Genomic DNA, 18412 nt, shown 5'->3' on the forward strand with positions numbered 1-18412 from the left:
GCAGTCGGAATGTAAATTCTTAGGATTTAATTGCATTTAATTGTGTGTGCATGTACCTCCATTAATTACCCAATGACACACTGAAAAAACGACTGTAAAGCGTGTAACTGTGAGTTCCTTTGCCTTTGTTCAGTTGGAGTCATGTTGTCAAAACAACTCCTAAAATCAGTTCATTATTTTTTACTTGTCGGATAAGACGGTGGCTTTTGCTGGGTGATAGTGCAGAACCTGTTCCACCCTCACTGCAGTGCTTGGCATCATTAACTCCACTGTTGACCAAGGTTCTAATAGTTTTGGATTTTTCATTATAGTTGAGTTTTATTTAGTTTTGACTTTTTTTTCTCTAATTCAGTTTGTTTAATTTAGTTTTTAGAGCAGGTTTGATAGTTTTTATTAGTTTTCGTTCTCAAATAAATGCTTAGTTTTAGTTTAGCAATACAAGCAAAGGGAAAAAAAGAAAACAAAAAATACAGTTTTGAAAAAAACCTCAAGATTTGAAAACATAAATGAAGGTTTCAACATTTTTAAGCTGAACAAAATCGACTGTGTTCTCGTTTTCTCTCATTTCAGATCTGAAACTTCTGCTTGTGGGCCAAAATGTTTGGTCATATTAAAAGTTTTGGTTGCCAGTCCAAAGGTTTTGCACCTCTAAATCTTTTGCAAATCAAAAAGTTTTGTTTGTAAGTTCAAGTGAACATGATGGGCGGGATCTAGACGAGCAGGGGTGGATTTCTATTGGCAGCTTGCTTTGGATTGACAGTGTAGCTGGTGCCTGTTGGTCCAGCCCACTTTAGACTGACAACCAAAACTTTGAAAATGACCAAACATTTTGTCCTGCAAACAGAAGTTTCAGATCTGAAATGAAAGAAAATGAGAAAACAGTCGATTTTGTTTGGCTTAAAAATTTTGAAACCTTCATTTTTGTTTTCAAATCTTGATTTTTTTTTTTTTTTAACTGTATTTTTTGTTTGCCTTTTTTCCTTTTGCTTGCATAATACAGACACAAAATAATCTTCATAATTTTCCTGTTGTATTTTTTAACCTAGCTTTAATATTTAGTGTTACCTGAATGTCCTGCCTAGTCTGTAGCTCTGCATAACACTGACTATTCTGAATCTGTTATTCACTGTGGACTTCACCACCTACCAAGGTTCTAATAGTTTTGGATTTTCCATTATAGTTTAGTTTTATTTAGTTTTGACTTTTTTTTTCTCTAATTCAGTTCATTTTAATTCATTTTTAGAGCAGGTTTGCTAGTTTTTATTAGTTTTAATTTTTTTCTAAATGCTTAGTTTTAGTTTAGTCGTAGTTCAGTGGTCTCTTTTCTCTTCTTCTCTGTGGTCGTATTCAAATCAATCCCAGACAGGACTCTGCTGCTTTCTCCAAACTTTAGTCTCCATGTTTCCAGGTAGAGTGGGGACCAGAAGACGACTTTAAACAAGTGACGAGAAGTGACAGACCATGAAGTACCGTACGGTGCCGCTAGCTAAAATTGCTCGAGGGAAATAAATCGATTTAGTATCAATCTGACGTTGACAAAGATGAAAACAAAGTGAATTTTATCCATAATTTTTATCCGTTTTAGTGAGTTTTGTAAACACACAATACAGTTTCAGTTAGTTATGTTTTTTTTTTCTTTTAATTATAGTTTTTATTTATTTCAGTTAACGAAAATGTTTTTTGAATTCTAGTTTTCGTCATGTCGTTAGTTTTCGTTAACGATAACACCCTTGCTGTTGACCTGTGGTTGGTGTGGGCCTTCAGCTCCACCTGCTTCATACTCCATTACAGCAGAACACCCATAGGGCACACACAGTCCTCTGCCTTTATTTGGATCACTAATGAAATCTGTGGCTTCAAAAGATTATGATACAGCAATGAATTCCTGTTTCATTTTTGTGCCAGCTGATAGCTGCCTAATAATCATCTTCTGTTTTTACTTTCAGTGCCAACAAGATGCAAAAGCAAGTGGAGGTCAGGATGGACGAGAGTCATCTGGAGCCCATCGTGGACAGCAGCGAGAGCGCATGCGGCTCTCTGTGTGATAAAATCATGAAGAACATGGTCCTCACTCTCACAATCCTCGGTAAACTCTTCCTCCACTCTCACTCCTTTGAAAACGTTCCATCTGTTTTCTGTTTTGGTTCATCTTCTATATGATTAAAAATAAAATCCCATTTAAACTCAAGTTTATTCAGTTATGTCATGGTAACCCTTAAAGACCCAAACAGGTACCGGTGACCAACATGATACTGATCCACCATGTTTATTAACTTATGAACCACTAAACCTGTTAATATGTTGAAATATTTCATGTATTTCATGCATTAACCCTTAAAGACCCAAAAGCATCGACTGTTTAATCCCCACTGACCCACTAATCCTGTCAATACATGTCAGACAATCAGTGTAAAATACAGTTCTTCATCTTTTCATGGTCATCAAATGTGACCCATTTGAACATTAAGAGGCTTCGTAGTTACCGTGGAAACACCGTCATCTTCTACAACATTGATTCACCAGTAAAACCCATGGAGTTGGATCAGTGACAGTGGATGGACACACGGTTTATGTTCAATTATTGATATATTTGTTGTCAAAGTTACTTTTTCTTCAATTTTCTCAGTTTTTGATATTATAAAAATCAACTTTAATAGGAGCTTTAATGAACATCTACCTGATCAGTGAATTAGATATAGGAAAATATCATATTTTCCCAGAAAAAGGCTGAATTACAGACGGTAATATTATAATGAACTAGTGCGCTGACCCATGGGGAACCCTGGTTATAGATGAGGTAGTTTTTATGCTGGGGAGGGCTGACTTTTGGGAAGAGATACAGATAAAAATTGTTTGGTAAATTATTCTTTAAAATGTTGGCAAGGCAAGGCAGCTTTATTTCTATAGCACATTTCATGTACAAGACAATTCAAAGTGCTTTACATTAAACATTAAAAGCATTACAGCAGAAGGCATGAGAAAAACAAACAAACAAACAAACAAACAAACAAAAATCAGATAAATAGGTAAAACAGATAAAAGAGACAAGCAGATTAAACAGATAAAAACTTTTGGCTTAAAAGGAACAGTGCAGATCTGAAGTGATGAATAAAAACTCTATTCAAAGCGACATCTAAGTGACAATTAAATAAGTAAGTAAATGATATTTATAGAGCACTTTTCACAGACAGAGTCACAAAGTGCTTTACATTGCAAAGTACAGATAAACAGTGCAAATAAAATACAATTAAAACACAATAGAATACAATTAAAATACGATTAAAACATGATGAATACATAAAGTGCAGTCAGTTTGAGGTGGCCCTCAGTCAGCTGGGAAATTCCAAAGCCTGTTAGAACAGGAGTGTTTGGAGGTGTTTTTCAAACTCTGTCCAGAGTCCATGGAGCGTAGGTGTAGAGGCAGCTCATTCCACAGACGAGGTGCTCCAGCTTTAACAGACCTGTCAGCCCGTGTGCTCAAACAGGTGTGTGGAACCATCAGCAGGTTCTGCCCTGAAGACCTCAGGCTACGAGTCCGGCTGTAGGGCTGGATCAGGGAAGTAGTGTATGCGGGGGCCTGGCCATGGAGAGCCCAGAAAGTTAGCGGCAGAATTTTAAAATGAAAACGATATAAAACAGGAGCCGGCGGAGTGGTTTAAGAATGGGAGTGATGTGGGTTCTCCTGTGTGTGCGGCTCAGAAACCTTCAGCAGAGTTCTGGACAAACTGTAGACCACTCAGCTCCTTCTGTTTAAATATGTGAACAGGCCGTTCCAGTAGTCTAAGCCAGAAGACACAAATGCGTGGAATTAATATATCAATACCGAAATCTAGGGACTGAAGTTAGTAAATGTGTCATTCCTGTTTTTAACCTCATTTCCCAGCATGCAGTGTGGTACTGCACTTCCCGTCAACAGCCATGGGCAACACAACTTGATTGTACTGCTATTGTATTCCAAAATTACTCATATCTCCCAAACTCTTGGTCCTATCAGCTTGCTGTTTCCTTTAGTCTCTTCCTTGATCATAAATGCATCAGTCTATCGAACTGCAGCAGTCAGCTCTGTACGGGTTTTGTGTGATGCCTGAGACACACACACATACACACAACTAGAGTCCACTTCCCTTTTATAATATAAAATGGTCATAAATTGCTTAAGAAAGGTTAAATACAGATAAATTCATCTGGGAGCTGCCACAGAAGTACCCCCGGGTCTTTATGGGTTAAACATATTCTGAATAAGCTGTTTTCATGGCCAGTGAAAATGAATATTCCTCTACATGTTCAAATTTTTAGTGTTTTTCAATGATTTCCGCATTAGATGTTCCGTGAACTCAGCTTTCCTTTAAGTTCCTTCAAATACCATCTTGAAAAAGTCAGATTTTTTGTATTTTCTCCATGAGTATCTATCTTGACCAGAGCAGATTCCATTTCTGAATGCTCTGTATACATGTTTGAAAAACCTTCATGAAAGTAGAATAATGTCAGTGTATCTCACATGTCTGTAAAATGCAGAATATTGTCAAATTGTGAACATTAGTGGAATCTGAGTGTGGATGTAAACATACTCACTGAGCCACTGTGCAGTCCAACATGACTTTTATAAAGTAAAAAAAATAAATTGAATCTCAGAGGAATCAATAATGTAAGTGTGTGGACCCCAGGGGGAGATCCTGGGATTGTTTCACTCATAACTCATCACATCTTGACACTCAAGATCTTATCATGGTTTAACACAGAGGAAACCCTTAGAATATAATTTGCAGATGTCACATGAAGTCCAGCGTTTTTAATTAAGCCACAGAATAATCTTGCACTGTAAAAAAAAAACAAAAAACAAAAAAACCTGTAAAAAAAAAAACAACAGTATTATTCTGGCAGCAGGGGTGCCGAAAAAATACTGTTAGATAACGGAAAATAACCATCTCATAAAAATACAGTAATTTTCCATAATTAAAATACAGTTTTTTGCCCTAACTTTACATGTGATTTTACATATTTTTTTTGACTTTTTAATGTTTAATAAAGAATATTTACATCTATTAAAACAATCCAATTATCTATCTATCTATCTATCTATCTATCTATCTATCTATCTATCTATCTATCTATCTATCTATCTATCTATCTATCTATCTATCTATCTATCTATCTATCTATCTATCTATCTATCTAATTTTCAATGAGACTCAGTTGTCCAATCCACTGATAAAAACTGTATTTGGACAGTTTATCAGTGCTTATACATGTTATACATTCACAAAAATACATTTATTCAACATTTTTGTTGTGAAACCTCCTGTAATTACACAAGATATTTGTCAATTAACAAACAAGTCTGGTTCAACTGACAGAACAAATACTTCTTTCATGGTTAATTATCAGTAATTTTATTTTATGTCATTTTATTATTATTTTTTTTACAGTATTAAACTTTAAATTAACAGTTTAATCTCATAAATAGAAAATAAATATTTGTGAAAGTATGATACATTTGCAAATGTATTTTGACTGTATTTTCCTGTGAAAAAAAAAAATCTTTTAAAAAATTGAAATTTTATGGTTATTCACAGTTACAGTTTTTTCATGTTATTTTACATTTGACGTGTAAAATCACAGTCTGTTTTTGTCATTTCATTGATATTTTCCTGTATCTTAAAAATACAGGAAAAATCTGTAAAATAAACAGTGAAAATTCTGTTAAATGACAGATTTTTTTTACAGTGTGGTTAGGGGTAGAAAAATCATTGGAGGAGGGGCTTAAATAAGAAAGATAAAGAGAAAAACATACCAGTAAACAAAGCATCAAACAGGACAGGAGCCTAGAAGACCCAGAGCTACTTTTATGTCAGTTCACAAGTATTTTTTTCTCTCTGTTTAACTGTTCTCAAGAGTTATCACAATTTATTATAATATTATCTTCTGTATCTTATATTTTTCAGTGTAAATCATATATTTTCTTAGATTTAATTCATGATTCATATAGATGGTGGTTAAACCTCAGACTAATTTCACAGGTTATTATGTCAGAAAAAGTGACCGTTTTTTAGTCAAATATGTCATTAACTGAACATAAACCTCTGTATTTAGCTTTTTTTTTTGTTGTGAAAATCTGTATTTTCCTGTTTTTAATTCACCGATCATGTGGATGTTTATAAAAACGCAGATTAAAATTGAGGGTTATTACATCAAAAACAAAGAAAAAATATCAAAAACTGAACATAAACCCAGTGTGTCCATCCACTGTCATTGATCCAACTCCATAGGTTTGACTGGAGAATCAGTGTTGGAGAAGATGACGGTGTTTCCATGGTAACTACGGAGCCTCTGAACGTCCACATGGGTCATATCTGATGACCATGAAAAGATGATAAACTGTATTTTAGCTCAATTATTTCAACATATTGACAGGTTTTAGGGTTCAGAAGGTATTAAACATTTTAGATCAGTAGATGATTTGGTTTTAAATGGCTGTTTGGGTCTTTATGGATGTTTATCTGGTCCTTTTTGTGAATGTCTAATGTCTGATAACTGATACAGACTTTAGATAGATAGATAGATAGATAGATAGATAGATAGATAGATAGATAGATAGATAGATAGATAGATAGATAGATAGATAGATAGATAGATAGATAGATAGATAGATAGATAGATAGATAGAGTGAAAGCATAAGATAAAGATAAAAGATACAATCAAATAAAAAGTCAAAGTTTGAAGCAGTATAAAAGTATAAAGATGTATAAAAATTTAAAAAAAACAACAACTATCTCGTACAAATAAATGGTTAAATTGTTCAAACAGTTTAACAATTGTAGTTATTTTCTTAAGTGAATAAATAATTAGATGTTACTATAGCGTGAAAACACACTGTGTCTTATGTGAATAAATTATCATCTTATTGGAAAGTGTCACAAACCAGATAATTATCTTGTGTTGACAAGTTGTTCGTCTAGGGCCAATTTATTTATCATGTGTTAAAATGTTCTTTACTTGCACAAACACTTCCTTAACATGTGGGCAGATTAAAATAACTTGTTAATAACAGGTCAGAATTTGTTCACACTCTGTAAGAAATATGATGTTTCGTGACTTCAGGGAATCCTTTGTGGAAATAAACAGCTAAAAATAACAAACAAAGACAAATGTTAACCCATAAAGACCCAAACAAGCACCAACAACCTAAACCATCTACTGATGAAAACTGTTTAATACCTGTTCAGCCACTAATCCCATCAATACATGTAAATAATTGGTGTAAAATACAGTTCTTCATCTTTTCATGGTCATCAGATATGACCCATTTGGACGTTCAGAGGCTCCGCAGTTACCGTGGAAACACCGTCATCTTCTCCAACACGGATTCACCAGTAAAACCCATGGAGTTGGATCAGTGACAGTAGATGGACCACGTGGGGTCACCTGGAATTCAAATGAGATCACCTGAAATTTCTAGTAATTGATAAAAAAAATTTTAAAAATTAAAATGTACTAATAAAAATTTACATTATATAACCTAAATGTTGTGTAAAATTAACGTTTATTTGCAACAAATTATAGGAAACTATTACATGATCAAAAACAAATTAATTTTAGCCAAAAAAAAAAAAAAGTCTCTGTTTTGAATGTCTGGGGTCGCCAGAAATGTGTGATGTTAAAATGGAGTCAGGAGCCAAAAAAGGCTGAAACCACTGCTGTATGTGCTTGTTGTAGATCACAGGTGTTAGACATGCGTCCCAGGGGCCAAAACTGGCCCGCTGAAGGTTCCAATCCGGCCCGCGCGATGAATTTACCAGTAAAATAATAGCAGAATAATCTAAAAATAATGACTCCAAATATTCTTTTTGGTTTCATGTGAAAAAATAATTTCATATTATGCCTATAAATAATGACATCCTTATTTTTTTCCCTTTGTTTTAGTGCAAAAATAATAAATTATGAAAATATTTCCATTTCCAAACTCTCCTGTACCAATAAAATGTGAATAACCTGAATAAATCTGAACAACCTGAAATGTCTGTATTAAATTCAGTCCAGTTTGAACTCTTTTCTTCCTGTTCCTCAGTGTTTAGTGTCTTTGTAGATCTGATCTGGGATGAACATGGACTAATGAGAAGTGGAGGAAGAAGACTGTTAAAATTGCACTGATTTTTCTGAAAAAATTTCAGTTTTTTTCAGGTTGTTCATGTCTTTTTTGTTCAGGTAGTTTTTACATGTACATATTTTCATAATTTAATGTTATTTTTTGCACTAAAACAAAGACAAAAATTTGCAGTTGTCATTATTTCTAGGTTCTTCTGTTCTTATTTTACTGGTCTGGCCCACTGCAGATCAAATCAGGCTGAATGTGGAACCTGAAAGAACAGGAGTTTGAGAACCCTGTGATAAAACAAACTATCATTTCTCAAAAAAAGAATAACCTGAACAAATAGAAACAACCTGAGATGTCTTAAAAAGTGCAATTTCAGCAATATTCTGCCTGTTATGAAATATTTTGTGTATTTGTAGATTGACTGTGATCTGTGAGTTGTAATGCACATGTGTAAATGATAAACTGACACATAATATTGTTAAAATTCCACTTTGTTCATATTATTCACATTGTTTTACAGGATAATTTGTAGATGTTAACATTTTCATAATGTAATTGTACTTTTTTCACCCTAAAACATAGAGAAAAGTTTGGAGTTGACATTATTTCTATATTCTTACATTATTATTTGACTGGTGCGGCCCACTGCAGATCTAATTTGGCTGAACGTGGCCCCTGAACCAGAATGAGTTTGACAGCCCTGTGGTATATGATACTAAAGGTCAAGAATGTGACCTCGTGAAATCAGGTGTTTTTAACCCTTTAATGCATACTGGTCACTCCGGTGGACAGTTCTTCTGCAGCTGTTCTCTTGTATATTCATGGGTTTGGTTGTTTTAGTTCCATATCAGCCGACACACTGGACACTTATGCACCATCCCATAATACACTGACATTCAGACCAGTACTAGAACTTTGCTTTTCTAGATAAAACCTGATCTGCAGTAACATGTTTTAGTGTAAATCAATTGCTAATTGTTATTAGACTATAATTAACAGTTTTCTTAATCAAAAAGGTTGTTTTTTTGTTTTTTTTTGCATATTATCTCCATGAATTGAGTAACAACTAGTATTAGAGCATGTTCAAATGTGAGAAAACAGCACTGATGGCATTAACCCTTTCATGAACGAATTATGAGAACCTTGAGCAAGACTTTTTTTCCCTGAGTAATTCTTATTCCTCTTTGTGCATTTAAAAAAAAACAAAAAAACAAAAACAATGCAACTGAATTTTTTTATGAACCTATTTTTCATGGAGTTACAAAAATGTCCACTCACCCGGACACCATGCATTTAATTTTAGAAGCAAAAAAACATGCATTTACTGATATACGGTGTGAAAACTCTGAAATAAAAACATGTTTAACCTTAGCTGAGATTTTTTTCTTCGGTGTTTTATTCCTCCTTAGGCATGAAAAAAACAATGCGATCGAATTTTTTTTTTCTAAGGAGTTCCAAAAATATCCATGCATTTAATTTTTGAAGTAAAGAAACATATGTTTAAAACCCAATATCAGAAAGTGATTTGAAAAAAATGAAATAAAAACATGTTTAATGCTGCTAATCTGATGTTTTCTCACATTTTAACGTACTCTAATACTAGTTATTACTCAATTCATGGAGATAATATACAAAAAAACAACAACTTTTGTTAAAAAAAAAAGCAACAAAAAAAAACAACCAAAAACTGTTAATTTCAGTCTAATAACAATTAGCAGTTGTTGGTTTTTGTTTTTTTTTTACACTAAAACATGTTAGTGCAGATCAGATTTATCAAGAACAGGAATGTTACAGTAATGGTCTGAATGTCAGTGTGTGGGATGATGGGTAAGTGTCCACTGTGTCAGCTGATCTGGAACTAAAACAACCAAATCCATGAATATACAAGAGAACAGCTTTGAACAGCTGTCCACTGTGGTGACCACTATGCGTGAAAGGGTTAAGGTGTCACATGATCTGGAATTCACACATTTCAGGTTCACTCAGGTTTCACAGGTGAGGTGAGGACGTTTCATTTGAATCACAGCTTTCACTGTCCTTCTGTTTCCTCCTCAGGTGTATTTCTGGGCTCCATCGCTGGAATGCTGCTCAGGCACATATCCCCCCTCCCTCCCGATGTTATTATGATCATCGCCTTCCCGGGGGAGATCCTAATGAGGATGCTGAAGATGCTTATTCTGCCTCTTGTTGTTTCCAGTCTGGTCACAGGTGGGTGAGGTGCAGGAGCTGCTTCACATGTTCTGCTCCGTTCACTGTCAACTGGCCTGAAATGAGGTTGCACGGTGTTATCGTACCTGTTGCTGCCTGGGAGATGTGGTGCAACAGGAGGAAGGAGTGAGTGGGAGGGAGGGAGGGAGGGAGGGAGGGTGCTGTGAGGGCAAACTGACAAACATCCAGCATGTGTTCGAATATAGACTGGAGGCATACGTTGTCTGCTGTTTGCTGGAGTTTGGACAGGTACACATATGTCACATTTTCCACTGAAAACATCCAAACACAAGTCTGCAACAATACAAGACTGATGTATGCATAATATAAAAAAAAAAAAGAAAAAAGACTGATGTATGCTACATTCCTGACAGAACAGTTCAGTGTTTTTCAACCTTGGGGTCGGGACCCCACATGGGGTCGCCTGGAATTCTAATGGGGTCACCTGAAATTTGTAGTAATTGATAAAAATAAAAAACTTACAAATAAAAAATATATGGTGAGTTGAGAGATACAATCATAAAACTGGTCAACAACAAATGTATTGTTTCAGTTTTTTTGAGCTGATTTAGGATCATTTTGGTGCTGAATCCAAAAATCACATTCATTTTGCTCAATCAGGTCAACTTTCTGAACTATGCTACATATTGGCTTTTGAACATTTTTGCTTACATTTATGGGCATTTTCACATCATATGATACAAAATTCTTTCATATTTCTTGCAATAAACGAGTTCTGAAGATTTTACTTTTGCCAATTTATGATTAATGGTTTTTTTAATATTACAGGTGAATGAAATGGCTTTGACTAGAAGATCTTGCAAAAATAAGCCTGACGTATTCTGCTACATCTGCGCTGAATACACCATTGTACCTAACAGGAATCAAGTGATCAAATGTTTTTTTTTTCTCTTAAAACCTATTTTGGGTGAGAACTATATAAAAAATCAACTGATAAAGTCACAAAAATGTAATCAATTTTTTGAGAAGATCAAATTTTTCAAAATCAAATTTGCAAAAAAAAACCTGACCTGATGGAGAAAAACAGATGTCATTTTTGGATTTAGCGGTGCAAAATGGTCCGAATTCAGTTGAAAAAACCAAGACAACTTGCAAAAACATTTTTTTGTAACCCAGTGTAATCCATAACAGACATGACAAACTGTGGTTGTGAAACTGCAGCACTGTGGTTCTGTTTGTGTCACATGTTCACTGTGGTCAGTTTCAGATGCTGCAGCTCTTTCATAATTCATAGTTTCAGTTCTTGTTTGTTCAGTATTAATTGTCCTCCTTGTAAATCCCAGCTGGACTGACTGGACAGATCCTGACCAGTTATACCTTTAAGACAAATCCTCTTGCTAATTGTACTTATTAATGTTAAACCCTTAGCCCAGTGTTTTTCAACCTTGGGGTCGGGACCCCACATGGGGTCGCCTGAAATTTCAAGTAACTGATAAAAATACAAAACAAAAAACAAAAACGTACTCATAAAATATATGTTGAGTTGACAGAGACAATCATAATCCATAACAGACATGACAAACTCTGAAGCTAAAGCTGAAGCTCTGTGGTTCTGTTTATCTGTCAAATGTTCATTGTGGCCGGTATATATTTATTGATTCAAAATTCCTTAATTGTTCAGTAATTCATTGCAGCCTTGTAAGTCCAAGCTGGACTGACTGGACAGATCCTGACCAAAGAAAATCTAATTCTCCCTTTTCGCAGTAATCTACACCTGGATTTACTGCCTCTGTCCACAATAATATACATTATACAGACTAAATGTCCTCTGAAATTAACATTTATTTGCAACATAAAATAGCAAACTATTACATGATCAAAAACAAATTAGTTTTAGCTAAAAAAAAATGTCTCCATTTGGAATGTCTGGGGTCGCCAGAAATTTGTGACGTTAAAATGGGGTCATGAGCCAAAAAGGTTGGAAACCACTGGAATAGTTTATTTATTTCTTTAGTAATTACTGCTTCCAAATGTTTTTCAAATGCTGAAAATGTCCATGAAAGATAAGTCATGTGACAGAGCTTTGATAGGAAGATAAGATAAGATAAGATAAGATAAGATAAGATATTCCTTTATTAATCCCACAATGGGGAAATTCACAGTGTTATCAGCAGCAAACATACACACAAAATGATGAAAACTAAAATTGTAAAAACATTTACGTTAACTGAAATAAATAAAAACTATAATTAAAAGAAAAAAATGATAACTGAAACTGTATTGTGTGTTTACAAAACTAACTAAAACGGATCAAAATTATGGATAAAATTCCCTTCGTTTTTGTCTTAGTCAATGTCGGATTGATACGAAATAAATTTATTTCTCTTGAGCAATTTTCTCTGCTGTTACCATATGATATTTAAGGGTCCGTCACTTGTGTTCACTTGTGGTTTCCAGTCGTCTTCTGGTCCCCACTCTACCTGGAAACATGGAGACTAAAGCAGCAGAGTCCTGTCTGGGATTGATTTGAATACGACGACAGAGAAGAAGAGAAAAGATATAAAAAATAAAAAAAAAACTTAAAACTAAACTAAAACTAAGTTTTTAGAAAAAAATTAAAACTAATAAAAACTATCAAATCTGCTCTAAAAAATAATTAAAGTGAACTGAATTAGAAAAAAAAAGTCGAAACTAAATAAAACTAAACTGAAAAATCAATAAACTATAAACTATAGTGAAAAATCCAAAACTATTCAAACCTTGGTACCTGTTCTGTCGCAGATGAAACATATTTCTTGTAGGTACTACAGGTAATATATTTAACAAAAGTACATATGTTAATAGTGCATATCCAGATGTATGTAGGTGACAATATATGTTTTATTTGTATTTATATCTTTATGCAATATAAGTTATAACATCACTAGGACTGTGTATGATACTTATGTTTCTATGCAGTCACCGCATTTCAAAAACAGTATGATTTGGTGATTTTTTTTTAAATGAAAAGATGTAAACACATGCTCTGTAGGTCATGAGAAAACTACAGACTAGGTGTCACTTCCTAGTGCTCTATAAATAAAGTTGAAGTTGAAGTAGTAATGAATGAATACTTACTTTTTACCTCATAAGATTAAATTAAATGAAATTACAATAAAATAAAACTAAAATAAGATAAAATTAAATTAAATAAATTAAACTAAAATAATATAAAATAAAAATAAAATAAAATAAAATAAAAAATCAATAAAAATAAAATAAAATTACAATTAAATAAATAAAATAAATACAAATAAAATAAAATAAAATAAAATAAATACAAATTAAATAAAATAAAATAAAAATGCAGTTGTGGCAAAGAGGTGCTCTTATTTTAGCCTGCAGCTGGAAATCTCTGCACTTTACACTTTGTATTTTATCTGAAAAATTCTGAAAAAACGTTCTGATTGTGATTTTAACCATAAGGTCCAGGAAAGAATGATCCATACAAATATACAAATACATCTGACAAAATAAAATAAAACCAGCAAAGAATGATCTGATTTTATCAAAGGTCTTTTGCCTCAAAATATCAGACTATGATTGATTGATTGGTCTGTTGGCTGGTCATTTTCCATCCCGTGTCATCGTGACCGTCTGATTCAGACGTTAGACTGGATGTAACTGTCGTTTCTGCGCCTCAGTCACATTGTACTGGTCAGGGAACGCCATGGAACTGGTGGTGTCACAGAATTATCCAGTGTGAATCAGAGGCTGCAGTGTGTTCTGACTGGAAGAGATCAGAACACCCTGGAGAGTCTGAATTATACAAATAAACTGTTTTAATCAGCCAAGAGCGCAGAATAGAATAGAATAGAATAGAATAGAATAGAATAGAATAGAATAGAATAGAATAGAATAGAATCATTGTGTGTACAATGAAATTAGGAGTGCTACTCCAGTCAGTGCATAATAATAAGACAATATTTCAGAAAATAAGAATAGAGTGGATATTCAATTACAAATGTGAAAAGATAAGAAAATAGAATATGATATTTTACAAAGAGCAAAATAGAATAGAACTAAAAGCAGAATAGACATATAATATGAACAGACACAATATTAACAGTATTTATATTAACAGTATATATATTTTATGAACAATATTAACAGTATTTATATTTCATGAACAATATTAACAGTATTTATATTTTTGAACAATATTAACAGTATTTATATTAACAGTATATATATTTCATGAACACTATTAACAGTATATATATATTTTACGAACAATATTAACAGTATTTATATTAACAGTATATATATTTCATGAACAATATTAACAGTATTTATATTTCATGAACAATATTAACAGTATTTATATTTTTGAACAATATTAACAGTATTTATATTAACAGTATATATATATTTCATGAACAATATTAACAGTATATATATTTTATGAACAATATGAACAGTATTTATATTAACAGTATATATATTTCATGAACAATATTAACAGTATTTATATTTTTGAACAATATTAACAGTATTTATATTAACAGTATATATATTTCATGAACAATATTAACAGTATATATATATTTTATGAAACACTATGACCAGTATTATATTAACAGTATATATATTTCATGAACAATATTAACAGTCTGGTATGAATTTTAACATAGAAATCCAACTGTATGTATGTATAATTCCATTTTGTTCAGTGGCATGAATACAACTGACTGCTACTGCTAACACTGGGTTCCTCCACTAAGGCCTTCGCTTTAATAATTCCATTTCTCTCATTTGTCCATGTGATCAGGCGGCTGGTGGTTAGATGCTAAATCCAGCGGGCGTCTGGGCACCAGAGCCATGGTGTACTACATGCGACCACGGTGATCGCAGCCGTCCTGGGGGTGGTCCTGGTGCTGCTCATCCATCCCGGAAACCCCAAACTGAGGGCCGGTCTGGGACAGGGGAAGAAAAACGATGACGTGTCCAGCGTGGACGCTTTCTTCGATCTCATCCGAAATCTGTTTCCAGAAAACTTGGTGCAGGCGTGTTTCCAGCAGGTAGGAGTCTGACAGAAGCCTTTCCAAACCCACCACAGGCTCTGATTCATGTGACGGCGCTTCCATCTTTTGGTTTGGCTCTTTTTTTGCAGATCCAGACGGTAACCACTAAAGTACCGGTGCCCACTAACAGAACCAAAGCACCTCCACAGTTCACAGTCAAGAGGTCACTTCAGTTCAAAAGTGGGATGAATGTCCTGGGTAGGTGAAATCTGAGAAAACACGCCCACTGCACAAACCAAACCAAAAGACAAAAAAGAGGTTTGAGTACAGCTGCAGTTACATAAACAGAAACAGAAGCAACAGCACTACATAATAGAAAGTACTGGGAACACTTTATGATCAGTCACACTATGAAGCATTAGTTAAGCATTAATTAACCCTTTCATGCATGGAATTATGAGAACCTTAATCATGATTTCCCCCCCCCTCTGTTTTTATTCCTCTTTAGGCATGAAAAAAAAAAATGCAACTGACAGCTTTTTATGAACCTATTTTTCATGGAGCTGCAAAAATGTTCACTCAAATGGATACGATGTGTTTAATTTTTGAAGCAAAGAAACATGTATTTACTGATACAGAGAAAACTATGAAATATAAACACTTTTAATGCTGCTAATCGGATGTTTTCTCTTATTTAAACAACTCTAATATAGTATTACTCACTTCATGGAGATAATATACAAAAACATTTTGTTAAGAAAAAATGATAATTACAGCCTGATAACAATTGATTTACACTCAAACATGTTACTGTAGATCAGGTTTATCAAGAACAGCAAAGTTACATGTGCATCAGTGTCCACGTGTTGGCTGATATGGAACCTAAAACAACAAAACCCATGATATATAAGAGAACAGCTGGAGAAGAACTGTCCACCGTAGTGACCACTGTGCATGAAAGGGTTAATACTGAATTCATCATTTATAAAGCATATTTCTGACATGAATACTCATTAATATATGGTTTATGAGCACAGTTATAAGTGTTTTACTCATCATTCCTAATCGTAATCATTCAGTCATGCAGTTTGTTTGATAATCCCATGTGCTGTGTCTTTCCTTTGTTACAATAAACAGAAACTTTTGTGAGTTTTTAGGCGTTGCCACCCTTTAAATCTCATTTGTAAATGTTTTAAATGTCACAGATAGTGCACACTTTAGATGAGCTCACACCATAGACTGAATTAATGAGTAGTTAGTGCTTTAGAACTACCTGAAAGAATGAATTCCTGTATTAAGAACTGTTTATAGGACATCTACTGGAAAATAAATGTGTGAGTTAGTGTAAAATACACACTAACATATTCACTCACCATTAGTACATGTGTGAATAGTGTATGTGTGAGCAGAAATGCACATCATGACTGGTTTGTAAGTGATGTAATACTACATTTTAAATCCATAATTTATAAAGTATGAAAATACAATCATTAAGCACATTGTAGATTATTAATGATGAGTAAAACCATTATAATTGTGCTTATACACCATATATTAATGAGTATTCATGTCAGAAATATGCTTAATAAATGATGAATTCAGTATTTATTAATGCTTATCTAAATGTTCTTATTAATGATGAGTAAAACATTTATAACTGTGCTTATAAACCATATATTAATGAGCATTCATGTCAGAAATATGCTTTATAAATGATGAATTCAGTATTTATTAGTGCTTAAATAATGCTTCATAGTGTGGACTTATTATAAAGTGTTACCAAATCTTCAATGTTGGCAAGGAGAATGCAGAGCTTCAAAAAAAAAAAAAAAGCTAAAACATACACATTGGCACAAGAAAATAATGCATGTCATGTATTAAAAAGGTTTAATCATCATAGATCCCACTTGTTTTTCACCAGATTTCATTGAAATCAATTGAACGTAGGGTCTGAAACATAATGGCCTTGGCTGACTAATGTTTTTCTCTGGCTTTTCCATATTTTCTGAAACTTATCTGTTCCCACCATGAAATAACTGCCTCCACTGTTTCAAATGAGTGATTAAAGCCCATTTTCTCCATGACAGATTGCTGTTGTATTGGCAGTTTAGTATTCCTGGTGGCTTGAAACCCACTGTACTCTGTGTTTTTACAGGTCTGATTGGATTCTTTGTTGCTTTCGGAGTCATCATGGGCAAAATGGGAGAGAAGGCCAAGCTGATGTTGGAGTTTTTCAATGTTCTGAATGAGATTGTTATGAGGCTTGTTAGTGCAATTATGTGGTAAGTACGGTCCAGTCCATGCACCGCTTCAAATTCAGCCCAAGTGCCAAAGTAGACCAGGTGTTGTTATTCTGCCGAAAAGAAAAGCTCCAGCTCAGCTGCATTGTAGGAAATACTTTTATCCAAATGATCACAAACATGTTCACATCAGACATTCCTGCACATGTAATAATAATAATATGATAATAATAATAATAATAATAATAAAATAATAATAATAATACACATCACAGACATTCCTGTACATGTAATAAAATAATAATAATAATAATAATAATAATAAAAATAATAATAATAATACACATCACAGACATTCCTGTACATGTAATAATAATAATAATAATAATAATAATAATAATAATAATAATAATAATAATAATAATACACATCACAGACATTCCTGTGCATGTAATAATAATAATAATATAATAATAATATAATAATAATAATAATAATAATAATAATACACACACAGACATTCCTGTACATGTAATAATAATAATAATAATAATAATAATAATAATAATAATACACATCACAGACATTCCTGCGCATGTAATAATAATAATAATAATAATAATAATAATAATAATAATAATAACTTCAATTCAAACCATGAAAAGTAGGTTTTAAAAGCTGATTTCAAATATAATAGTTTTCAGTTGTGATCTCCTCTGACAGGTCGTTAGAACGTCTACGCCTGTGCTCTTTAAATGATGTCAGTGAGCAGGAAATTACAGTAATTGAACTGACTGGTCATGGAGCCATCCCAAAAACGTTTCTGAGACGATGAAGGCAGGATTGTACCATTGATCTGACACGTCTGAGCTGAGGATTTAATCAAAGAGACCTTGAACTTTGGCCT

The 18412-nt window shown here is 33.3% G+C and overlaps 1 protein-coding gene across 1 annotated transcript in view; it reads left to right on the top strand.

Annotated features, from left to right (window-relative positions):
* Positions 1-1946: 1946 nt before the first annotated feature.
* The window catches only part of LOC115417161 (excitatory amino acid transporter 2), a 32966-nt gene continuing 16500 nt past the window's right edge, over positions 1947-18412 (top strand). Inside the window, 6 exon segments of the mRNA XM_075353462.1 lie at positions 1947-2086; positions 10149-10301; positions 15073-15135; positions 15138-15322; positions 15415-15523; positions 17421-17547. Of these exon segments, the coding sequence (XP_075209577.1) occupies positions 1957-2086; positions 10149-10301; positions 15073-15135; positions 15138-15322; positions 15415-15523; positions 17421-17547 (767 nt within the window). The 5' untranslated portion in view covers positions 1947-1956.

Source organism: Sphaeramia orbicularis, chromosome 3 (genome assembly GCF_902148855.1).
Source record: "Sphaeramia orbicularis chromosome 3, fSphaOr1.1, whole genome shotgun sequence".
Classification (NCBI taxonomy): Eukaryota; Metazoa; Chordata; class Actinopteri; order Kurtiformes; family Apogonidae; genus Sphaeramia; species Sphaeramia orbicularis.